Here is a 25,886-nt window from a genome sequence, read left to right on the forward strand (position 1 = left end):
CTTCGTGTTCCTGGCCCATGTTGCTGTTCTGGTGATGCTGGTGATGCTGTGATGCTGGTGTTCCTGGCCCATGTTGGTGTTCTGGTGATGTTGGTGATGCTGTGATGCTGGTGTTCCTGGCCCATGTGGGTGTTCTGGTGATGCTGTGATGCTGGTGTTCCTGGCCCATGTGGGTGTTCTGGTGATGCTGGTGATGCTGTGATGCTGGTGTTCCTGGCCCATGTTGGTGTTCTGGTGATGCTGTGATGCCGTGATGCTGGTGTTCCTGGCCCATGTTGGTGTTCTGGGGATGCTGGTGATGCTGGTGTTCCTGACCTATCCCACGAATCTGCAATGAGATGAAATCTCTAGACTGTCATCTTTCAAAGCAATGCTTCAGACTTCTCCAGAAGGGTAGCACCCAGATCAGCTGCTCTCTTCCATTTTGACCCTCAGGTCTTTCAAGATAGTCTCAATCTGGTGCCTTGATTGATAGACATGCACGATTGGGCTCCATATTTTCTCCCTGCTGTAAATGGTTTAAAATATATCATAACAGCATCTGCTGTCCAATATCATGTTTTACAAGCTAAGATCAGCCTTTACATTTGTTTTCACACCATGAAGGACAATGCTCTCATAAACAGCATACATGTATTTGTTGTGTTTCAGAGGCTGAGGAGCTTTCTCATTATATGCTGCACATTCTTCTGTATTGGAAACCCAGGGATAAATTTCTATATTTAGAACTATATTAGCAAATCTGTATTCATGTACAGTTGTGGAGAAGATAATATACCTTCTAGCAGATGCAGACCCCAAATTACACACAAGTTATATGTTTAGACTGGCAAAAAATAATTTATGAAACAAAATTTGAGTTCACTGCAACCTTTAAGACCAACAAAGTTACACAAAAGCTCATACTTTGAATAAAACTTGTTGGTCTTAAAAGTGCTACTGGATTCAAATTTTGTTCTGCTGCTTCAAACCAACATGACTACACATCTAAATCTAGATGTTTCTTGTATTTCTAAATCTAGAAAATTCTTGTATAGGTTGTGTCAAAATTATACTTTTGAGTAATAGCTTTTTATATGTGCAGAATATTTTAACATTTGTATTCATATTTGTTTGGAGTTGGATAACACTTTTTAATGGCTTGGAACTCATATTGCTGATTTTTTAATTTGTTCTCTTCTGTCATTCATGTTTTACTTCAACTAATCCTGTAACAGACTTTGGCCATGTGCAATAAAAATCTACCTACCACCCCACCAGTCTGCACAGGGACCATTGCAAACAGCAGACACCTTTTAATTTGTACAAACAGGAACTGTGCTTGTGTGGATTTGTTCTCTTACATCCCACAAGCCCTTGCTTTTCGTGATGAGAGACTAGGGCATTTCTTTACCCTTGTTCAAAAGGTTTGTGCCACTGTTGCCTTCTGTAAAAGCTTGGCACAAGCTGAAAGGCACACGTACTCCATGTATTCTGCTTTAAGTAGAAGACTTAAGGAGGGCAGGGCTTTGTTTCGCTGTACAGGGGAAATGCTTATTTGTGCCTGCTCTGAAGTAGAACGAGACTATTCTTCTTCCCAAAGTACTTTGAATAGGTGGGGAGCCTTGTTTGGTTTTATGTGGGTCTTATGCAGAAGAACCACAAGTAATTCCCTACTTTAAAGTCAACAAAGACAAATATCTTCTTTACTTGCATTCTTTGTAATTTACAAAGATTGGGGGGGGGGGGTGGATTCAGAGCTAGGGGGACCATGGCAGGAGTGGGTGTTGCTATTGGTGACCTGGCAGGGAGTTTTGGGGAGTCTTGCCCATGTTTAGCAGTTCAGTGCCAGCCAAATGGGAAGCATGAACCAGGTTTCCAGATATGTGTGTCTTATCTCCTTGTTCATTATGACTGCGAGTCACACACATCACAAAGCAAAAGCAGTTTTGAGCAGGAGTCAATACTTTCTGTGTGGCGGGGAAATGTTACTCTTTTTCTCAGGCCTCATATACCCACACACGGCTACATTTTTGTTTCCACACGTTAACCAGGGGACCAAAAGTTAGAAAGGAATTAGCCCTTAGCTTCTCAGCCGTAATGCCCCCACGGGCATATTCAGGCTCCCCTCCTAGGTTTTTGGTATTCAGGTAGCAACACTATGGGGTTGCTCTAGAGTGGGTATCTCCGTGGTCCTGATAGGCGGCAGCGGCTGCATGGCTGTGTTTTTAAATAGATCTTCTGTTTCCATGAGAACAAGGAAGCCATCTTATAGGCAGTCAGATTTAACTCTATAATGCTGCCACTGTGGGCAAACAAAGCCAGTCTGAGTGCAGGCAGTGCTTCCTGAATCAACATTGTCTCGCTCTGAGTTATATTCCTTTGCCTTCAGTGCCATCATCATATAGCCAGATATGATTAGCTGTGGAGCTGCTTGCTTGTTTCTAATAAGAGAAAGAAAATGCCATTATAGGGCCCCTGAAGATTCTCTGAATCAACATAAAATAGGTATTGTGTCTGTGTGTGTGTGTGTGGGGGGGTGAATGACATTTAAATGCAGCTAAGAGGTTCAGCTGCAAATGTTGTTGAACTCTGTCTAGATGCCATTTATCCCATTTGTGCTAATCCGATATTAAAGTCTGTCATGGATAAACCTAGACATAAAGCAGTTTGAGTCAGAAACCTGACCTCCATTAAAAAGTGTTCTAATCTGGTCAAGAATGTTCTCTCACTGCCAAATTATGATGGTGATTCTTATGATGTAGATATTTTCCCACCAGAAAATTGGACAGAAGCCACCAGCTCCTTGCACACAAGTTACTGAGTAGTTTTTGGCCTCCCATGTACAGTGCATGATTACAATGTAAAATAGGGGAACAATAGCACCACAGTGGTTCTGCCGCAAGGAAAGAAGACCCATAACGTTTTTTAAAATAAAATAATGCAATTCCGACTTGCGACCAATTGTGTTGTGTTGAAGGTTTTGTTGAGTGAGAATGATCTGTTGATTTAATTTAATTTCTGCTGACCTAATTCCAAGTGTGATCAAATTATGAAAATGTTCGTACAGTACTGCTGTCCTTAGAGGATCATGGGGCTGTGGTTCAGTTGCTGATAGCGCTATGTGATTAGATGGGTTGTGGTGATACATATCGTTCTGTTTCTGAGCATCCATAGCATCATTAAGTTCATCTTAAACATTTACCTGGATTGTCACAGCCAATAAAATTAAATGGCAACGTGGGCATATGAGTCTGAGAACTGTGATAGCAAAGAGTGGAAAAAATGCAGATTTGAAGAACAACATTGAAACATAACTAATCAGTATGGGGAGGAAAGTGCCAAAAGATTGAACTTTCCAACTCTCAGGAAAACCAGCATGAAATGGGGTAAGTCCAACTAGCTCAGCCTTACCGGAAATCCATGTAGTAGATGATTCATGCAGGGAACCTTTCACATGCATCAGCCTTTCACATACAAACCATCCTGAGCCTCCGGGGAGAGCGGTAAATAAATAAACAAACAACCAAAAATCGCCAAACACACCTGGTGGCAGTATATGGTGGTTTCGACACTATACGGTGGGAGATTATTTGCTTGGAATGCTGTAACAAAGTGGTCCCGAAACCCCGGTCCGGGGACCAGTCCCGGTACGTGGATCAGTTGGTACTGGGCCATGGCTCCTCCTGTTCCTCCTCCCCGGCTGCTGCCTCGGGGGCTGCCCTGCCACTCTGCCGCCAGCTCACCTTTGGTGCTCTCCAGCGGCCACTATGGCTGGGGCTCCCCCTCGGTGTGGCATTGTGCAACTGCTGCTGGCAGCACCCCCCAGCGGGTGGTGGGAAGTCAGGGGCGCCAGCAGGAAAGCAAGTGGAGCAGGTGCTCAGGCAGCGGCATCCCTCGGCAAAAGACTACCCCCCCCCCCGCGGAGCTCAGTAAAATTGTCAAGCGTTGACCGGTCCCTGGTGATAAAAAGGTTGCGGACCACTACTGTAACATGTCAAAAGCTTGCCATACATAAGCAGTTTTTATGAGTTGTATGTATTGAAAACATTCCCTCCCTGCCTTTAAGCCAAAGGTGTCCTCAAGGTGGCTTGCAATAAGATGAAGACATTACAAATCAATCACATTAACACTTCCATAGGGTTTGCATCATGTTAAAATTTTCTTTAGATTTATCAAACAGCAGTAAGACATTTTAAAATCATTTTTTAAAGTCAGAAGACCTTAACAAGGTCATTCTAAATATAATTATAGCCTTCTGAGTCCATTGGAGTCAGTGGGCTTAAAAGCTTATAACTTTATTTAGGATGGCAATGTGGATCAACAGGCTGGTGATATAAAATTGTTTTAGGCAGCCTGTCTGTTTGTTTGATACAAATAATTCAGGAATAAAGTCCACAAAATGTTAAAAGAATCAGCAAAATTTTTAAAAAATCAACAAAAGGCCTGGGAGGACTGAAAACACAATAGGCTCAGGTCCAAACTAGACACCAGTTATTTTGGCACTTGAAAGGCCAATAGTGCACCTTCTCCCCAGGATCAGGCCCCTGCAACCTTTAAAATGGCAGCAGTATCTGTGGGTCAGACCTGGGGAAACAGGGGCATCTGCTTTGACCCTCAGTGCCAGGTGAAGAACTGAGGACAGCATTCCATAGTTGTGTGCCACAACCCAAAAAGCCTGTTTTTTGTAACATCCCAGCTCACTCATAGAAAAGAATAATACAGAGGAGTATTTCTGAAGACTATTTCATCTAATGGGCAGGTACATTAAGGGGCAGACCTCTCAGTCATTGAAGTATTCTGGTCTGAATCAGCTGAAAACTTTAAAAGGAATACCAGTATATATTACTGACTGTGACAAAAACCCAAGATATTAATCAAAAAACTCATTCTTGATCATTTGCTGCCGTGGTCACGTACACTTTCACATAGTAATGGTTCAATTGTGTACCTTCCTTGCTTGGTCAGAAAAATTCAGTGCAGCCTGGAGCCAATAATGATGTAATAGGAGTGGGTTTCTGATCTTCCAAACCCCCCCTTGATATTAATGTTCACTTTGCTGCATGGATGTTTAGTGAAAACCCAGTACAAACTTGTCCAGCAGCTATATGTGACTGCTAGATATGAACTGAACAGATTAGGTGATCATGGTAAGTTGGGAGGACTCCTAGGGCCCTCACCCCATCTCCAGGTTGAGCCATGCCCTCTTCAGGCTCTCCACGGGTCTCGAGCACTTCTTTTTGCCCTCCCTCCTTTTCACTTCCTCCATCTTGCCTCTGCCTCTGACCTCCACTGTCACTCCTTCCACTCTTTCCTTTCTCACTCTCTCCTCCACTTCTTCCTCAAGTCATCTGCCCTCCTTGCCTTCCTTGCATCTGACGCTGTCTCCCTCACTTCCCTTTTATCCCCTGTCCCATTTCCAGTCCACCTCCCTTACCCCTCCCCCTAAGGTTTCAAAGCCACTCCTCTGTGCCCCCCCCCTCTGTCTGATACCCAACTGTTTGGACTTTCTGCCCAACTGGCCAGCTGACATAGTCTCACCCACCCAGCCAAGGTGTCCAGGGTGTTCAGGCTGGCATGCTGGCTCCAGCCAGCTTCTCCTGGCATCCTGCTTGGTTGTGGGGCTGCCCACTGATTCCCTGGTTGTGTTCCTGGAATTCTATGGGGTGCCTGGAAAATGTCTGGGATGGCCAGAAGGGGGTCTGGACATAAGTTCAACTGCTAAATGTGTTTTTATGGTGAAATTCGCAGTATCATTAATATAACACTTAATGTATCTGTCAAAGCAGAATCTGAATCACAACATATGCGACAAAAAATCAATTAGATTTGAGTCCAGTAGTGCCTTAGAAATAAGCAAGAGTCTCAGAGTGTAAGTTTTTGAGAGTCAAAGCTCTCTTGGTCAGACACAGAGCTTTGACTCTTGAAAGTGCGTACCCTTGTTGGTCTCTAAAGTACTCCTGGACTCAGATCTATTCTGCTGCAAACATACATGGATCTACCCTCTGAAACAAATAAAAATCAATTAATATTTAAGATATAAGGTTAATTTATGGTCAATATAATAGTGCAACAGATTCTCTCCCCTCCCCTAATAAATTTGGTCATTTTTCTCATGAAAAAACTACTCAGTTTGAATGTGTACAGGGTATATTCTGTACATACAGAAAGTGAAACACTGTTTACTCAATGATTCTGCAAAATGAAAAATTGACGTGAAAAGAAAAAGATCTTGATAACATCCTTTGACCAAAATATGTTTCCAAGTAACTGTTGGTTTTCCTGAGATAAGAATTTAGTGAGTTAAACATTATTCAGAATTCAATAGCCAAGCTTTCTGTGCATATTTATGTGTTGCTTACACAGCAAAATATTTGAATGTAGGCCAGACCAAGAGCTTTGATAAGAAACAAGGCTGAAGTTTCTGTCCTCTATTCATGTGGACTGCAATTTTGTAAATTTCAATTACTCATTTGTTCTTATTAAATCAACTTGTTCAATTCATTCTTATCTGATGAAGTACATACACTTAGATTATTGCATTAATATCTGGTTTGCCAAGTTAGTTAACATCTCAGAAATACAAATTCCTGTTCTCGTGCTCAACAAAATCTGCATCATACAGAGAGAGTACCCTACCTCCTTATTTGATGATCCTTTCCTGGCACTGAAAAAATATATTGGCCTTTTGAAATTTAGATTAACTCCAACTGCTTTGCACAGTTCTGCCTACATTTCTGAAGGAACAGGTAGCAAACCTTTAGCATTGTTTAAAGCATTAAAGAGCATTCCTGAAGACTGCCTTCCTCTAATTTTAAAGAGGCTCTATCTGTCCAAGTGAGCTTGTTGGGTAGTCCTTTGAGGAGGACAGCCTTAGCTAGAGTGCAAAAATTGTAATTCCTTCAGGATTTGATGGTGTTTGATTGATATTCTGTTTTGCAGGAACACCAGTGGGGCAAAAAATGCCCCTCAGATCTGTTTGAAGTCAGGAGAATAGCCCAGGCAGGAAGCCTTGTTTCTCGCTGCACCAGGGTTCCAATCCAGATTGAGCCCCACTGGTGCTTCCCAAGAGTAGCAGTCTGACTAAAGGGAATGAAAGGTCAGGTTAGGCAAACTGGAAACAGACTGGTTAAGAAACGTAATGTCTACTTTGACACCCAGAATTTGCTGTACCCATTTTCTAAGTTTCAGTTTACTATTTTCTAAAGGAAACCATATTTGTTTCCCTTATCAGTACAGCTCTTCCAGCACTTGTAGTAAACATATAATCATTCACATACATGACTTTATGAGTATGGGGGGAGGGGTGGAATCAACACAAATGGCACAAACAGAAAGCTGTGGCAAAAGCCTACTGGGCATGCACTGTAGGCTTCACAGGGTACAGAAATTCCACAGAAAGAATGGAGGAAAACTGAGCCACAAATGCTGCTCCACAACAAAGACCTGGTAGTTCTGGATTCTGAGTTCTAGGATAAAAGGTGGAGGGAGTTTTGCAAGCACCCCTGCATGAAACTCAATGTACAACATGTAGCAGCTCCAGACTAATAGCGCCACACTAGATGGCTCTGTATTAGAATGCCAAGAGCTTTCCATTGATCATTCTTCTGACTTAAGTGGCTTTTCCATTGCAGGAAGAATTACTTAAGTTGCCAGAAAGCTTCAGACTTTGCTTAGTGGATTGATAGGTTACAGCTAATCCATTGGTTGGATATCTGTCCTGGCAGAAATCATGTTCAACAGAATGCTTAATGTGATCCTCAGCAGCTTCCAATATGCCCCCCCCCCCCGCAGGGCATTAAGATCTTATGACAAAAATCTGCTTAGGATCCCCAGTCCAAAGGAGGTGAAACCAGCCTCAACCAAGGCGAGGGCCTTTTCAACCCTGGCTCTAGCCTGGTGCGGAGAGAAATGAAGGCCCTGTGGGACCATAACCAGCGCCCCAGAGCATGCAAGGCGGAGCTTTTCCACCAGGCTTATGGTCGAGGCCCTGATGGACCAATCAAGAAGTGCTGGCTTCACTGCTGCAAACTCCAGGAAGATCAGTCCTCCAAGGAGACTCCCCCCGCAACCTAAACTATTTGGGGACTATTGAAATTTAAAATGTTTTATTGAATATTTATGATTTTATATTTTTATTGATTGTTACTTCATACTGTTAACTGCCCTGAGCATGCAGGCTATAAAAATAAATACATATTTATTTTAAATTCTTGGGTTTAAAACTCTTTTTTTCCCCTTTGAGAGGCCTGTTGCGTTATCAAGATTGGGGGTACAAAATGTATACTTTATTTGTCGAGTCTGGTTTTCATTTCCCCATTTGACCAGGTTTGGTTGACTCTGATGCACTGTAGAGCTTTCTTGTCTAACTTGCCTTCCGTATAGAGTGGTAGAGACAACTCTAGTAGCACTTCCTTGCCCTCCTTTCAGTGATAAATTCCTCTGAGCTTCCAGCATGTAAGGCTCATTGACTCCGAAATATAAACAGGAAATTTATACCACAACAAACAAACAAAGCAAGAGATGCAATTTTGGTTGTTGATTATGAGTTGCAAAATGTGATCCCGCAACCTTTGGAAATCAGCAGGGACCTCAGCAGCGAAGCAAGTCAAACTCTGGGGAAGGGGACATAAGCAGTTTTGTGCAGAGGTGCTATTGCAGAAAGACTGCAAAAGAGGCAAACTTGCCAGCCAAGAAATCACAGAGCAGGAGTTAACAGGCAGCCGGGTCTGTTCTGTTATTTTTGCTGGAGCTGTTTCCCAAAGTCCATGATGCTCCCACTTTGGGGTTTCCTCTTGTGTCATAAATGTCCCCCCAGGACACACGTTGCTGTTGGATCTTGCCTTGAGTTTCTGTGCGTCTGTGCTGTGGTTTCCTATGTCTTGATGAGTTATCTGGTTCTGTCTTGCAGCCCTCAGAATCCAAGTCCAACGTCACCCCTTTCACCGTCCTGGCCTATGTTCTCTGCACCATCCAGCCCTATGCCCACCTCTTCTACGTCCAGCGACTCATCCCCCATCAGGTCCGTTGCAGGTTTGAGGGTTTTATTTTGCTTGCCTTAGTTGCCGCTGCTATTCTTATATTTTAAGTTGATACACTTCTGTTTTCCCCCCTGCCTCATTCTTCACTGCAGTCCAGCTTGCTGTTTTACTTTTTAGCTTTCACAGCCCCTCAGCTAACATGGAACAGCAGGAGAGGAAACTTTTAACCCTTATGTGACCCCCAACTGAGGAATAACTTGAGTAACCTAAGCCCCGCATGACTAAGCTATCAAGTGTCCCCATCGTCCCAGCTGCAGTACCACATCTTTTTAAAGAATTTGCTTCAGCTGTGGTTGACTTGATGGGTTGGTTAGTGTTAAATTGCTGAACTTGCTGCTCTCCATAAATTCATCACTCCAAAAAGGTAAGCTTCCATTACTGCTCCAAAAGTGCAAAGAGCAAAAAGTAAAGTTTGCTCATTTCTTTTAAGTCTTCCATATTACTACAGTCTGTGAAAATAACTACAAAGTATTCTAAAACGGTCTCTTCTCATTTTAGTTGGTTTATAAGCCATACCTTTATTTTAGTAGCAACAGGCTACCCAATATTAAAAAAAAAATCCTCCACTTTGTTAATGAAATTCTACTGGCTACAAAGACCTGGCTCTCTGGGGAGCTGAAATCACTTGTGTCCCTTTTGGCCTAACAGCATGGCCTCGGGCCTCTCAAATGTCAGGAAGAAAGGGTTTGCAATCCTTTTCAGCCCCCTCCCCTTTCAGTTCCTCCACTTCTAAGCAGGTAGTAGTGAAACAGACCAGCCTGAACCAAACCAGCTTTTTTTTTTGGGGGGGGGGGGGGCTGCAGCCATTTCCCCTTTAAGCCAGAACTAGAGAGGGTTTGCCTTTGCTCTGTGTACAAGGGAAATTCCCCAGGAGCCCCACCTCATATGTTGTCTCCTTAAAAAGTGGGGTCATTCTGCTGGCCACAGGGAACTCACCTGTATGTGACAATAAAATGGCAACATATGGCTTTGCTGTACAATATAATGTGCTATTTCATTAGATGGCTACTATGTACTGGGATGACAAAGAATGAGGTGGCTGGATGGAGTCACTGAAGCAGTAGGTGCAAACTTAAATGGACTCCGGGGAATGGTAGAGGACAGGAAGGCTTGGAGGATCATTGTCCATGGGGTCGCGATGAGTCGGACACGACTTTGCACCTAACAACAACAATATACTGGGAAGTTAGGATTAATTACCTTTGAAGTGCTACAAACCAGCAGTCAGGCTCATGCCTAACCAGAGACACCTGACTATACAATGTAGATCAGTGGTCCCCAACCCCCGGTCCGGAGACCGGTACCAGTCCGTAGATCAGTCGGTACCGGGCTGTGGCTCCTCCTCGTCCTCCTCCCTGGCTGCTGCCTCAGAAGCTGCCCTGCCACTCGGCCGCTGGCTCACCTTTGATGCTCTCCAGCAGCCGCCTTGGCTGGGACTCCCCCTCGGCATGGCGCTGCGCAGCTGCTGCTGGCAGCGCCCCCCAGTGGGCGGTGGGAAGTCAGGGGCACCGGTGGAAAAGCAAGTGGAGCAGGGGCTCAGATGGCGGCGGCCCTCGGCAAAAGACTACCCACCCCCGGGCCTCAGTAAAATTGTCAAGCGTTGACTGGTCCCCAGTGATAAAAGGTTGGGGACCACTGATGTAGATAACCTAATGAGATCCATTTTTCAGGAATATACTGTAACAGGACCATAAGGTAAAGGTAAAGGTATCCCCTGTGCAAGCACCGAGTCATGTCTGACCCTTGGGGTGACGCCCTCTAGCATTTTCATGGCAGATTCAATATGGGGTGGTTTGCCAGTGCCTTCCCCGGTCATTACTGTTTACCCCCCAGCAAACTGGGTACTCATTTTACCGACCTCAGAAGGATGGAAGGCTGAGTCAACCTTGAGCTGGCTGCTGGGATCGAACTCCCAACCTCATGGGCAGACAGCTTCAGACAGCATTTCTGCTGCCTTACCACTCTGCACCAGAAGAGGCTCTAATAGGACCATACACTTGGCCAATTTTGCACCCAGGCAGCTGGGTAGGATTTGGCAATGAAGGGGTGAACTCTGTACCTGCCCAAAAAAATGCCTGCCCCCGTCGCCCATGTCCCTAGCCTCCCCCATTTCCTGATGCATTCCCTGTGGGCAGCAGTAAAGGAGCCAGCCATTTTGAACTATGAGTCCCCCTATCAATCCAGAAGGAAGACTGTTTGGGTTCGCATTGGCCCGGGTGACTGTTGAGCAGCATAGCATGCCCTACCTCAGCTCCATGGCATATGCCCAAGCTCACCCTGTTGCCTGATGTCCTGATGCCTTCCCCCTGGGCGGCAGGAGAAGAGCTAGTCACCTCAAGCCACAGAAAAGGCCGGGGGGGGGTTATGCTCGCCCAATGTGAGACTTCAATTTCTAAATAAGTATACTCATGGAAATAAAGTTTCTTTATTTACGAAAATGAAAGCATCTACATTGAAGGCATAGTCAGGACTGAGGTACAAAGCATAGGCAAACAACATAGGGGTTCATCTCCCTCCCTTGGAAACTAGAACCAGGCACAATTCAAAGAAGTCAAAACATAGAGATAATCATTTGGCCATCAGGGACAGGAAGGTCTTGGAACTACAGAATATTAAAACAAGGGAGGGGAAGGAATATGGAAGGTGGGTAAGAAGGCATAAAACATAGTGGCTGGGAAGCAACCTTGGGGTGTCAAACCAAAGCATCTTAGGGCAAATAGGCCAGGCCAGATCAATACTCTTACAGGCATCAGAATAAAACAGAATAAAATCATGGCAGAAATACCTGGGGATTCTGATACCCAGGCACCTATCAAGTGGCACACCATCACAGGGGAGCACCAGTGCCCCCCTCCCCGGGTTCATAGAGTCCTGATCAGCTGTTGCTACATTCTGCCATCCTCCACCCACAGGAGCGGACATCAGAGACACAGGTGGTAGGCATCCAGGGCTATCAGCAGGCCAGCAGTGGGCAGAGCTTGGGTTACAGCCTCTATGGCTCCCTTCCATGCCTCCCCCCCCCCATCCTGGGCCCCAGGATCCATCCCCTGGGTGCCACCCCTTAGATACGCCTCTCCTAGTCTACCTATAATCCCCCCTACTCTCCAGGACTTTATACAGGATAAGATTTATTCGTTTATGAACAGTTTATGAAAAGGCATATGCATTTCCCAAGAGTACAGCTGAATTCAAATTAAAATGGCTTTCAAGCCTTAAACCTCAAATTCCCATGGACAAGTTTTACATTTGATTTTGATGCAAGGCTGCATCTAGTATAAGACATTCAGAATGCTATCATTTTGAGGTGGGGGAGGGAATCTCAAGCTACTCTTTATACATGGCCACATAGGAAAGACTCTGCTGACTGTTTTGTTGGCCATGTACCAGGCTTGGAGGCAAAAATTTAAAAACTATCAGAAAAACCCAGGGCTCATTTATGTCCTTGATAATCAAGATTGGGCTTTGAAGGGCACTGGAGCATCATGCATGGATCATGCAAAGGGCAGGAGGAAGGAAATTGGAGGCCAGGCTTAGATCAATGGAAGTTCTTTTGCCAAGTTGCTCGTTGATATTAATTACCAAATTAATTACCAAATTTGCTGGTAGTTCCCGGCCCCAGGGAAGCGCACCTAGCCTCAACCAGGGCCAGGGCTTTTTCGGTCCTGGCCCCTACCTGGTGGAACGAGCTCCCGGGTGACCTGTGGGCCCTGCGGGATCTTTTAGTGTTCCGCAGGGCCTGCAAGACGGGGCTCTTCCACCAGGTCTATGGTTGAGGCTGGGTATGGTGAGGTAGACTGATGCCCCCCAATAGTACATCACTCCCAAGTAGTGGGACTTGGGAGTGGGTTTCCCGCCATGTGAGGTTTTTATGTTTTAATGGGTGTCTTAATGGGGATTTTATAAGATGTTGCAACCCACCACGAGCCTGCCAGGGAGTGGCGGGGAATAAATAAATATAATAATAATAATAATAATAATAATAATAATAATAATAATAATAATAATAATAATAATAATAATAATAATAATAATAATAATAATGAGTGCTCAGTATTTGCCCAGCTTTTCCAGAGTTCCATCCACAAAGCTGCATAGCTGCACGATTACCTAAATAGTGGGGTTCAACCACTCTGTTTTGTCTGTCAAACAGCATTTATTCTTACCACCACTGTCCTAGTGATGTCATCTCTGAGTTCATGTGTGACTTTATTTAAAAGCTCCTGTAAATTCTCTCAAATCAGTGTGATTTCAGAGTCATGGATAGTTGTGTGGAGCTCTGTTGATGTTTTTTCTTCTGTAGTATAGAAAGCATATGTAACTGATAGTTCTGTGTCATATAAAATTCAGACTTACAAACATACATTAGGGACGGGATAAGATCTTTCATGGGCAAAGTTCGGTAGGAACTTTATAGGAGGATTGCGAAAAACAAATTTCACAGCGATAGTGCCATGTAGCCAAAAATGTCCATGTGGAATGTTTCTGTATTTACCAATTTATTTCCAACTCCAAGCAGTGCCTGGGATCATCAAATTCCTGCTGGACCGGTCGACAAATATAAATCCTAAGAAAATTTAATTTTGGGGGGAAAGTGTTCTTTTGTGCCATTGTGTGTTGACAAGTAATTCTATTAAAATGTGAATTCTCTCTTATGCACAGTTTGAATCAGGAAAGAAAGGAGGGGAAGCATTTGATGTGTAAGAAGTCTGATTTGTTGGGAAATGTTGCTTTCATAAAATATCTGCTGTTACAAAACAGGGATGTTTCCAAACATCATCGCCATCTGAACTTCATCCCTGATTTAGGGGTCTGGTCCTGTACATGGAACAGCGAGGATGAGTTAGTTTCTTGCCACTCTTTCAGTTCACATTTCTAGAATTTATAAAGACCAATGGTTGTTTGTGAGTTGTTGGGTATTGCTGCGGCTTTTTGTTCTAACCATTTGTTCATGTTAATTTATTGCTTTGCAGGTAAACCATCTAGATGAATGATTGTTCATATTAAAATGCTGATTATGAATTGCAGCTGAGGAAATGTACCCACCCCCTTAAGCCTCTGTACTTTCTGATGAATTAGATTATGTGCAGGTGAACTGCCAAACCATAATCCTCACTTAAATCACAAATTACAGTTAACCCCAATTTAATGATCCGGGTGTGGGGGGTGATTTCTCCCCCTCACAAGCTGGATGAAATTCAATACTGGATTTGGTCCTGCCACAGGGATTTGTAGGGTAGTGCTAACAGCCTATTCTTGGAAAGTAGAGCCCCCACCAATTAGCAGTTTTCTCCCTGCCAATTGCAAGGGAGGCAAGATCTGCATGGAGGGGAGGGGCAACCACAATCTCCATCCACAAAGCTTTGGGAATTTCCCCAATCCAGAGTTGACAACCCTAGACACTTTTCTCTCACTGTACAGAGTGTCTGGATTTTCTCCCTATTCCTTCATATTGGAACAAAGGCCACAGATTCAGTGTTTTTTTAACACTCCACTAAAATTGGCTGTTACAAAGGGATTTTGCAATGGATGAGGTATTTTTAGGAGCAAAAAAAACAGGGGGGTACCCCACTTTTTACTACCTGAAGGAGTCTTAAAACAGCTTATTGTCGTCTTCTCTTCCTCTCCCCACAACACAGAGGTACATGAGGCTAAGAGAACTGTGACTGGCCCAAGTTCACCCAGCTGACTGCATGTGGAGGAGTGAGGAATCAAACCCAGTTTTCCAGATTACAGGCTGCCACTCTTAACCAATACACCAAGCTGGCTCTCTAATGAGTTATAATAAAGATTCATCATCGTGGTTTCTGTGCAGTCACACATTGGATCTGGTCTTTGCAGAGCCTGCCATGGAGAAAGGACTCACAAGCTATAGATAAAAAATCCTAGGAGCTCCCAAGAGTATTTGCCCCTCCCCTCACAGAGGGGGACTTCCCACCCAAAGTCACATGATGTGGGTGGGTTTAGCACTCTCCTTCAGTGCTTTTTCTGCCATGCTAAGAGCGGACTGTTCAGCAAGGAGAAGAGGAGTTTTACCTCAGATGATGGTTAAACAACTTATAATTTTTATATCTGCCATTGCTGGTAAGGAATGTGGCCTCACTTGAATGAATGAATGAATGAATGAATGAATGAATGAATGAATGAATGAATGAATGAATGAATGAATGAATGAATGAATGAATGAATGAATGACACAATTGCTGAGTTATTCTTCTCAGTCTGACAGAGGATCTCGGTGATACTCAATCTTGCCACCAAATCACCTCATAATTTGAGAGGAGAATGAGCAGCTTGCCTACAAACTTTCTGGGTAATGCCCTTGTGCCTTTAACCCAGTGGTCCCCAACCCGCGGGCCGCAGCCCGGTGCCGGGCTGCGACTGGATCTACTTACAGAATTATAGTGGGGGTGCCTGAGGGTGCAAGACGTATTAATGAGGGACGTTACTGCCGCACACCATAACAACCATATGTCAAAAGAGCACCATGCAGCATGGCTACCACGGACAAGCACCACTGGCACCACCAAGAGAAGAAGAAGAAGAAGAAGAAGAAGAAGAAGAAGAAGAAGAAGAAGAGTTGGTTCTCATATGCCGCTTTTCCCTAACCGAAGGAGGCTCAAAGCGGCTTACAGTCGCCTTCCCATTCCTCTCCCTGTGAGAGAGTGATGTGAGTGCCACCACAGCTGAGCATGTGTCATTGAGCAGCACTGAGGATATGCCACTGAGTGCTCTTGCTGTCAAAAGCATGCCGACTGCCATGGCCAGGTCTGTCCCACCACATCCTGCGGTCAAACACCACGCCATTGCCATGCGTGTGGCTGAGTGCCACCGGAGGGTGTCACCATAAAAAAATGTGGCCGCCAAACCTCACAACAAGGTACCGCTATTGAAGAATGCGCAGCTAGGCACCTCGTGGGTGTCTCCCACCAAGTGCCGACATCAGCTGATGCAGCTACCGAGCCCGGTGGTTGAGTGCCACCAGTGCAAAGCGCGGCAGTGAGCGTCCCACCAGCACCAAGCCACTGAATGCCACCTATAATGAGCACCATACCTGAGTGCTTCAGGCAGGTGCATCCTGCCATGCACTGGTGCTTAGTGCTGAGCACGCCAAAACTCATGGCTGGGCATCACCAATGCCGAACAAGCAGCTGAGTGCCACTGAAAAGTGCATCCCACCATGTGCCAACACCAAGCAATGGGGCTGCTGAGCCCCTCAGCTAAGAGCCACTGGTGCGAAGTGCCGCAGTGAGCACCACCTGCTGTGCACCAGCACCGAGCTCTGTGGCCACCAAGTTCCACAGATGAGCACTGCCAATAACGAGCGCTGCAGCCAAGTGCTTCTGGCGGGCGTAGTGTGCTACATACCAGCACCGCGCGCTGTGCAAGCTGAGCCCCAAGGCCTACTGCCGCCATTGTCAGGCGTCACAGGTATGCCCCACTGTATGCTGCCACTGCTGGATTCTGTGACTGCCAAGTTCCACAGCTGAACGCTGCCCTAGCTGAGTACCAGGACCGCCTGCCGCCTGTGAGTCCCTCCCACTGTGTACTGTTGCTGAGCTCCATAGCCTCCAGGCCTCATGGCTAGATGCTAATATCGCTGAGCCCCATGGCTGGGAATACCATCAGGCACCACCACTTCATGTATCGCACCGCAAGCCGCTGCTAAGCACCATGGCCTGGTATATGATGCCGAGCGTCTCTGCAGGCCACTAGCAGCTGTGGGGCAATCCCCACAAACATGGTGAGCCCTGTTGCGGAGGATTTCAGTTCAGTTGCACTCCAATAAGTGAGTGTTCTCCATGGGATATGCACTTCCAGGCATCCCCTGCCTAGTGTGCATGTTGAAATAATGTATGTAAACGCATGCTGAGAAGTGCCGGTGCTGCTGAACACCATTCTACACTGCAGCCTCCTCTTTTGTGGCAGATACCAAGAGTCAGCCAGTGTGCATCACAGGAACCATCCCTGCTGGCTGTGGGCCCTTACTTATGCTGTCCACAGTGTCAATTTCAGGGTTTGGTAAGCTGCACTCCCCCCCCCCTTGCCCGCCCACATAATCTGGATCTAAAGCTATGTGCTCCCCACATTCGCAACTCCCAGGAAGATGGGATGTGAAGTCTCAGTGTAGGTAAAGGCCATCATTAAAAGTCAATTTTGGTGTAGCTGTTTGGCAGAGGATCTGAGACTGTCTCGGAATTGATTCTGTCTAGAGGCAAGGACTCCGCATTTCACTTTATTTCTGCACAGTTTATGGCTAGTGCCCTAATTTATGGGTGTTATTTTATTCCCACAAGGGGATAACGTAGCCCTCTGTCTATAAAGGGTCTTACCATGCTCTAAAATAATTGTAAGATAGGTGGATATGTCATCTAGAAATGTTCTTATGGTGATTAGTAATTATTATCTGTGATTGCTCATTCTCTTATTTCCCATTTTATTACTGATTTGAAATGTTTTAACTCTTTTTAAAAATCTTTTTGAAGTCTTCTTTTTATATTGTAATGGCCTATGGCTAAATGCAATAAAATCTGACTTGACTTGAGTTACCATGCATTCACATCTGCTTTTGAAAAACTGGATGTATAAGCTTGAAAGGGTAGAATGTGCTTAAATTATATTAAATTAAGCATCCCAGAGTTGAATCCATTACTTTGGATGTTGGACCTGTCTCTCTTTCAAATGCCCTCCTTTCTTTTTTGGGAAATGGAGGAAATGTATATTTTATGGTATAGACCTACTTAGGAGATGCCATGGGTATGGTGGTGCTTAACTGCTTGTCATTGCTAAGCAAATACAGAGGGTCCAGTGGGCAGTATTTGCATAGGCAGGGCCTTTGGCATCACGATGGCATCTACCAATTAATCTCACCCACAAGGCAGCTATACACCCCTCAAAGAGAGGGTAAGAACTGCACAAATGAAAATTCTCCAGCAGATGTGCATACACAGTATTGTTTCTCCACTGTATACATTCTGAGAGTGTATCCTGTTATTCCCAGGTTGGAAAAACAATAGGGCAGAGCATTTGGAACTCCCTCCATTGACCATTCATCATTGCTGATTGATAAACTGATAGCCATACTCCAGGACAGTGGATTGCCTTTATTATGTATATAGATTTTTATATACATATCTGTTCCATATAATATATTTCTGGTAAAGCCTTGGAGAAGGAGCATGTCTCATGGCTTAAGTGCCACTCAGTGCTTAATACCCACTCAGGGTGTCCCACCCCTGAGTGCCACTTCCTCCAACTGGCTTGCCAGTGGCCAGGAAATCGCCTTCCATTCACCCACCCCTGAACACCCCCTCCTCCTTCCACTTCCCTTTGAGGCTCAGAGGCTGCAGATCCGTGCTGCGTGAGAGCTGCCCCTGCTGGTGAGTTCCCTTCCTGGGAGCTTTGAAATGTCATTAACAGTCTTCTCTATCAGGATACTTATAGTTTGCCATAATTTACTTCAAAAGCTTTGGTAGTGCAAACATTCAGCTACACACTGCTTTGGTGTGTACATAACTATGTTGCTTTTGGCCTAGCATGTGCAACTACATAATTTGCAACCTGTAATGCAATGGTAGTGGCTTACCCCAGGCTGCATAGTTGATGGGTGTAACTCTATTTTAGTGACTGACTACTGGAGCCATTTCCCTGTCACATATTTTGAATCCATTCTCCTGTCCAAAGTGCGCTCCTCCATCCTTCATGGGTACTCTGTCCTCGCCTCTAGACAGAGGAATGGGAGAGGAACGGGAAGGCGACTGTAACCGGCTTTGAGCCTCCTTCGGGTAGGGAAAAGTGGCATATAAGAACCAACTCTTCTTCATCATCATCATCTCCATCTGGGGAACAGAATTATTGGTCTACATGGATTCCAAGTACATGTGAAAGAAAGAATGGAATCCTTAAGAGATCTCCATCTGGTGAAGTGAACTATTTGCACAATACCCCAAAGTTCTCTAGTCTAGCATATTGGTCTTCCTCTTTCCCCACAGGACATCCATATGAGGTAGAACCACATTGAGGAACAGTCACCTTGCAAATGTCCATGGCAGAGTGGGGATTTGGAGCAGATCTCATGACTGATATTCTTACACTCTACCACTATAACACATCCAGTTGCTGGAAGGGAACACCGTTGTGCTGTTCCTCATGCCTTTGAAATCCTCACCAATGCTTCAATATTTGGATGTGAAACACATAGTGCCATTATGGTCAAATGAGCTCCCTGGTTAGGACATGAGTTTGGACTATAAATAGACTGTTGGATCTCAGGGCTACTGAACAGGCCCTTGATTGTTCTTATGCATTAATCCACAACTATGACCCCTTATGCCCACAGATGTCTCTACAACACAGCCTATGGACTGGCCTTTGAGGTTATGCTGCGAGGACACACAGCTCAGGTTCCACACGATGGGGCACATTGTTCATGCTGTCTACATGACTGAGAAACCTCAATGTGCTTTGTGCTAATTTTTACAGTGCACATACTAATGGGATTGATAGATTAAGCAATGTTGTCAGTTGTAATCAACTGTCATTACCAAACGCCCAAAGCATACTTCCAGATTGCTACAGGATGCACTAGGCAGGGTGTTCATTTGATGCAGGAGATAATGCAGGAGATAATAGGACACCAGTGGGTTCATAACACACAAGGGTCCCCTTTCTATTTTCATGGAGTTGTATGCCTTCCTTTTCCCCAGTTGGGTTCCTAGACACAATGTTTACAAATTCAAAATGTACAATGCATATTGAATTTCCAAACCCTATGGGCCAAGTGGAGGGTGTTTCCCACTGCTAAGGGAGCTACTTCGATGCAGTTTCATCACCTCTCTGACAAGCCAGAATTCTGGCATAGCAACCTTTACTATCACCTATCAATCAGGCAATTATGAAGACTTCTTTTACTCTTTACTACATTCTAGTCTTGAGGGTGTGGGTGACAGGCCACTGACCCTCTTCTGATCATGTTTTCAACATGGAAATGTTTCTAGACCAGGACTGTGGGGAAGAGAGTTCATAACTCAACCACTAAAATTCATTTTTTATGGCTTCCCTGCTCAACATATACATGTTGGGGATTTGTTGGTCCTTGCTTCTGATGAGGCCAAGTGGTGCTGAATGAAATTGTGATATTGTATCCCCCTCCTTTTCTCTGACATTTCATCAGAGGCCACTGGGTTAAAACTAAATGTGGTTTTCTCCCCAAGTGGTATAGTTGTTTTCCGACATCTAGCTCAGAAGCAGAAAGGACTCTGCTTACAGGAGATGTTTCAAGGTCCTACTCTTTTAATTTCAGGTAGTGTAAATGTCTCAATACCGACATCTTCATGTGGGATAAGTTCCTTCATTAAATTGGCTTAATCTCTGCTTAAGGTAGATGCCCTTCTTGGTGTCTCTCTGCATTACAGTGGCCTTCATGGCTAGATCGATTCTAATGGACATCTGTGGTCGTAGGACCTGATCAATGACCCACATTTGTCCACCGCTGTGTCATAGATGTCAACTCCTGGAGAGAGGTGCTGTGGTTAGCGCAGTTTTTCAATACATTTTTCTGCTGTATAATCCCACATTCACCACCAGGGTGAGTGACCTTGCTAGCCTCCTATGTGGAACTGCACGGAAACCATGAAGATGAAAACAGGGTTGCACTTACCTGTAACTGTTGTTTATCAAGTGGTCATCTGTGCAGTCAAACAACCCTCCCTCCTTCCCCAATGTGAACTGCTGATAATGCCTGTTCCAGTGGCAGGAAGGAGAACTGAGGGAGATTGCTAACCCCTCCCACATTTACGTGACTTTGGACAGGAAGTCTGTGAGGGGATGGGTGAGCACTCTTGGGAGCTTCTAGAATGTTTAAATATATTGATTGCAAGTTCCTTCTCCATAGCAGGCACTGTAAAGATGCAGATCCCATGTGTAATGGCACAGAAGAGTACTCAATGAACAACAGTTACAGGTAAGTACAACCTGTTTTCCCTAAGGAGATAATATCACCTGTGAAACAAGCATCAAACCCCTCCACATGTTGGTGTTGTTATTCTTGCAGTCCCCTGGTCACTTTCTCCTGGACAGTTGTCCACTCAGCTATTGTCCAGATACTTATGACCACCATCTTCCAGAAGTCTAGGCCAAGACCTCTTATATTTCAGCTATTGGCTTGGGCGCTTGATATATGTTGATGTTTTAAAGTTTTATCTGTGCATGTGTATTGAAAGAAAAATTTGCATTTTAATATCTAATATATATTCTGCTGCTGCTAAACATTTCAGGTTTGTAGCTTGTGTGTACAGATTGGGTTTACTTTGTTCCCTTTTTTGTTGTTTTATTACAGTAACTAGGGGCAGCCCATTGTATCCAATAATACAACGGGTGCTAGAGCTTAGCAGTAGGAAGAGGAAGGGGAGGAGTTGTTTAGTCTGTAAGGGCATGGGGTTGAAAGTGTGTGTTGTGTGGGAGGTTGTGGTGGTGTGGTGGCAAATGAGGGCTTGGGTGTGGAGACATGGGTGTCAAGAACCTGTGGTTTGGAATGTTCATAGAGGACTGACCTTTGGGAATTGTGGCATAGTGGTTACAGATGAGTTTTCCAGAGCCATGTCTTCAGATATGTGAAGGGAAAATCAGACTGGAGACTCTTCTTATGGGGAGATTACATAGCAACCAATTCCTACGAGTTCTACGTTCAACGTCATTTGGCCATAGACACTGAAGTGTCCCCCTGCCCTAATACGCTTGGGGTAGTCGCAGTACACAGGTGTCTGCCCTGTTCCTTCTGTCTCCATTTTTAAACTCTTGTTAAAATGTTATGTGCCCACATGCTTCTTTCACGGTTGCTCCCTAGAAGAAGAGCTGGATTTTTGTACCCTACTGTTTACTACCCAAATGAGTCTCAAAGAAGTTTGCAAACACCTTTTCTCTTCATCTCCCCACAACAGACACCCTGTGAGGGATGTGGGGCTTTGAGTATCTTCTAGTAACCATATAGCCACAGTGTCTGAATAGATTACTAATTTAGGTTATTCAGAGTTCAATAAGCCTCTGTAGATTTATCTCGATTCTTGAGTCTATCAGTTGGCTATCCATTCCTGTTCTTGTTCTCTTCAGCTTCTTACATAGCCTCTCCAATTAGTCAGATACTCAGAGCCCAGCCCATGTATGCCTTGAAGGTGATCACCAGAACCTTAAACCTGATCCAGTAGTTAACTGATACTCAGTTTAGTTGTTGGAATGTGGGCCTGATGTGGGCCCTCCAAGGTGTACCTGTAAGAACCCTGGCTGCTACATGCTGCACCAGTTGAAGCTTCCAGATCAGAGATAAGGATAGGGCCACATAGAGTGAGCTGCTGAAATCCATCCTAGAAGTGACTGTCACCTGGATCACTGTGCCTAGGTATTCTGGAGCCAGATAGGGCACTAGTAGCTTTGCATGATGGAAGAAAGCTATTGCAGGGCTGTGCCCTCATATCCCATTATTGTTGAGGCAGCAAGCGAGCAGCTCATGATCTTCCATGTCAAACACTGCTCAGAGGTTGAGTAGTATTAGCAGTGCTGACCTGCCTCAGTCCAGCTGGCGGCAGAGGTTGTCCATTAGGGCAGTGGTCCCCAACCTTTCTGAGGCTGGGGACCGGCAGGGCATCGGGCCGCACCCCCCCGCGCGCGGACCGCGCCCGCGGGCCCGACACCGGGCCATGGCCCGCAGTTTCGGGACCACTGCATTAGGGTGACCAGTGCTGCCTCCACCCCATGGCCAGGTCGGAGGCTCGACTGGGATGGTTCTAGGAATGCTGTCATGCCAGTCACTGACTAGTTCATGTAGAGAAGTATCAGGAGGCATTGGGACCCTCAGAGCATTCAGGAATCTGTCAGGGTCCATAAGTCTCTTTGGGCAAGCCAAAATCTGCTTGGCACCCAACTGAGGAGATCTGACCATAGAACAGGGTTGGTTGCTATCACTTCCACTTCCAGTCCTGTTCTGAAGATCAGATCCAGGGTATAGTCTGCCTGATGGGTGGGGCCTGTGACAAACAGCTGCAGTGTCACCATGGCCAATACCAGGTCCAACCCAATTCCAGAGGACAGCATCTCAGGATGGACATTAAAGGATCATTAGTCTAGGAAACTGTATTGTCCAGGCTGCTACCACCTCCAGCAGGGCTGACAAGGCATCTGGTGGTGCATTGGGTGCGTAGTATACTGCTACCCAGATGGCCAAGCTCTCAGCTGCATCCCACTTGAGGCCAACATATTCCATGCCTGAAATCGGCAGCATGGGAAAGGCACTGAAGGAGCCCTGCTTTTTTTTGAATGGGTTTAGTCAACCCCCCCCCCATTTTTAATTGTCTTAGCTGTTTTTTTTCCCCTCCCTTTTGGGTTCCCCCCTTTGGTCTTTTCTAAGTCCCCCCCTCCCCCAGTTTGGTTGTGGATTTTCTTCACTTTCCCACTTGGGTAGCCATAATATCTGCCAGTTCAGGGTCATGTATATAAAAGGTTATGTAATGTTCACAATGATAGTCTTCTTCTGGTCAGGTCCCCATTTATATATATGAGGGGGGGAATTAATGTAGCTTTCATTAGGTTTTAAAGGTTAAAATTATTATCATTTTCCCCTAATCTGCTCCGAGTGAGCAGTAGCAGGCTTAAATTCTACATAGACCCCTCTAACACTACAGGTTTTTGTTTCTTGTAACAATAAGCTTTCTTTCACCACACTGTCAGTCAGAGTGGATATCCATTAAATAAAGAGGACCAGATTTACAGATTCCAAGTGACTTTCCTGATTAGGGACATAGTTGCACAATACCCTCCTCATTAAAAAAAAATGCTCCAGGCAGCTCCACAGCACTGCGCAGCTGAGCAGAGCCAGCGGGGGCATTTTTTATCCCTTCTAGGGCACTGTAGTCAGGAGAGGAGCTGGGCCTCGACAGCCTGACTCTTCCCTGCCGCACGGGCCTGATTATGCCTATGGCAAGGAAGGGAACGTGGAAGAATCTGTGTTGAATCCGACACAGGGCAATGGAGGGCCTGAGTCAGGCCAGCTCCAGGCTGGCCTCAATATCATCTAGAAGCAGGAATTGAGCCTGTTATCAGACAAGGGCTGAAATCCTCATGCAGAAAAGGTCCTTGAAGAAAATGGTAGAATAGTCTGTGTGGGCCTACATTCTGAGGACATACAGTTGGCACATGACTCTACTGAGGCAGCCAGAAATTCCTCAAGTCCCTGGGCTTAACTATCAGAGTATTGGAGCTTGGAATACCTTCCCCCCTCCCCCATATATTGGCTTAAACTTTCTTCCTACTTAAGAAAGTGAGAAGAAGACCTTCTTACCTAGTAAATTTGCTTCTTCTCAGGGGCAAGAGAACCCTGTTTAATTACTCCGAACCAAAGTAGAGTCAGTCACAGTCTTGGAAAATAATAGTGAGCCCAGATTTCACAGCTAGGGTGAAAAAACAGCTGTAAGGCAAAATACCCTTAATAAAAGATACCACCCCAAATGATTTACTGTACTGAGGAGACAGAGCCATTGGAGTTTATGTCCACCTCAAGCCAGGTGCCTAGCTAAACACCTTTTATCAGCAACTGTCAAAGATATTCTGAGCCGTCTGCCAAATTGTTCCTCCTTTTTCTATGTTATATTGTTTTCTTCTTCTTGGATGCTGTGACATAGTATTGCTCAGTACGTTGGGCAACCAAGTAAAGGCCTGAATTTCAACTGCTATAATAATGCTCTTAGGAAAATGTCGGAAGTTATGAAATGTGGTTTCAGCAAAAATTTTGGGGTTTTGAAAAAAAGGATATTGTTGAGTTCCCCTCTCCCCCAAAACCTCTGCTATTATTTTCACCATGCCATTTGATACCTCTTACATCTTTTTATATTGCAAACATATAGAAACTCTCTTAATACCCAACTGATTTTATTTTCCCAGCTCACCGTTCCGCAAAGCCAGAGCTTTATATGCTTGTAAAGCAGAACACGACTCAGAACTCTCCTTCACTGCAGGCACGATATTTGATAACGGTGAGTAATATTCAAGGGTGGGGACTCCAACAAAATACAGAACAAACATTGGGATGATTTTGCTGAAGGCTTCTGTTTTCCACAGAGTAGAATAATCTAAAACTCCCACCTTCATTCAAACTTGTGGTAAAATAGAACAGAGCATTCTGACTCCCTGGAGAACCCTCAGCACACCAAAATGCTGCACTGAATTGTCAGACTGAAACTTTAGATTATGAGAGCCAAATTATACATCATGCACAAGAGCATGTACATTTGGGGTTCCAAACACGGTTGCCAATCTCCAGGGGGTACCTGCCATTGCCATCGATCTCCAGACAACCATGATCAGTTCCCTGGAGAAAATGGCTGCTTTGAACATCAGACTCTTTGGCATGTTGCAGTCCCTCCCCAGGCTCCATCCCCGAAATCTCCAGGTGTTTCCCAACCCAGAGCTGGCAACCTAAGCTGCAAGGACAGTAGCTCATTTGAAATCTGGTGGAAGGAAAGCCTCAAGGTGTTATCTTACATGGGGAAATGCAGACAAAAATTAATGTAGTGCCATATAGTTAGTGTAATCTTTTCCCAGCTGTTAAATTCAGTGTTCAGATTATATTGAAAGGTTTTGAGTTTAATGAGGTGGATAATGAATCAACAGATGGAGATGGCAGGAACTCTGAAAAGTCATTCTGAGGCTCACATGGGGTTGGTGAACAGTACCTTGTCTCTCTATGCCTGTATTGTACCTGACTGACTCGCTTACTACACTTGTTAAACGTTGCCAGAAACAGAGGTCGTAACTGTGGGCTTTATCAGGATTTGAAAAAGTACAGATTAAGTGAGTGAGAAGTAACTGTGAAGCCCCTGAGTG

The 25,886-nt window shown here is 45.0% G+C and overlaps 1 protein-coding gene across 4 annotated transcripts in view; it reads left to right on the plus strand.

Annotated features, from left to right (window-relative positions):
- ARHGAP26 (Rho GTPase activating protein 26) overlaps window positions 1-25,886 on the plus strand; it is a 423,503-nt gene that overhangs the window by 376,120 nt on the left and 21,497 nt on the right. For 2 of the 4 annotated variants that reach the window (XM_077326941.1, XM_077326940.1), the window contains 3 exons: window positions 8,891-9,001; window positions 20,911-20,979; window positions 24,945-25,036. In XM_077326941.1, the coding sequence (XP_077183056.1) occupies window positions 8,891-9,001; window positions 20,911-20,979; window positions 24,945-25,036 (272 nt within the window). The remainder of the gene's footprint in view (window positions 1-8,890; window positions 9,002-20,910; window positions 20,980-24,944; window positions 25,037-25,886) is intronic. The other 2 variants (XM_077326942.1, XM_077326943.1) reach the window with 2 other exon arrangements.

The sequence above is a fragment of the Paroedura picta genome, chromosome 3 (assembly GCF_049243985.1).
Source record: "Paroedura picta isolate Pp20150507F chromosome 3, Ppicta_v3.0, whole genome shotgun sequence".
NCBI lineage: Eukaryota > Metazoa > Chordata > Lepidosauria > Squamata > Gekkonidae > Paroedura > Paroedura picta.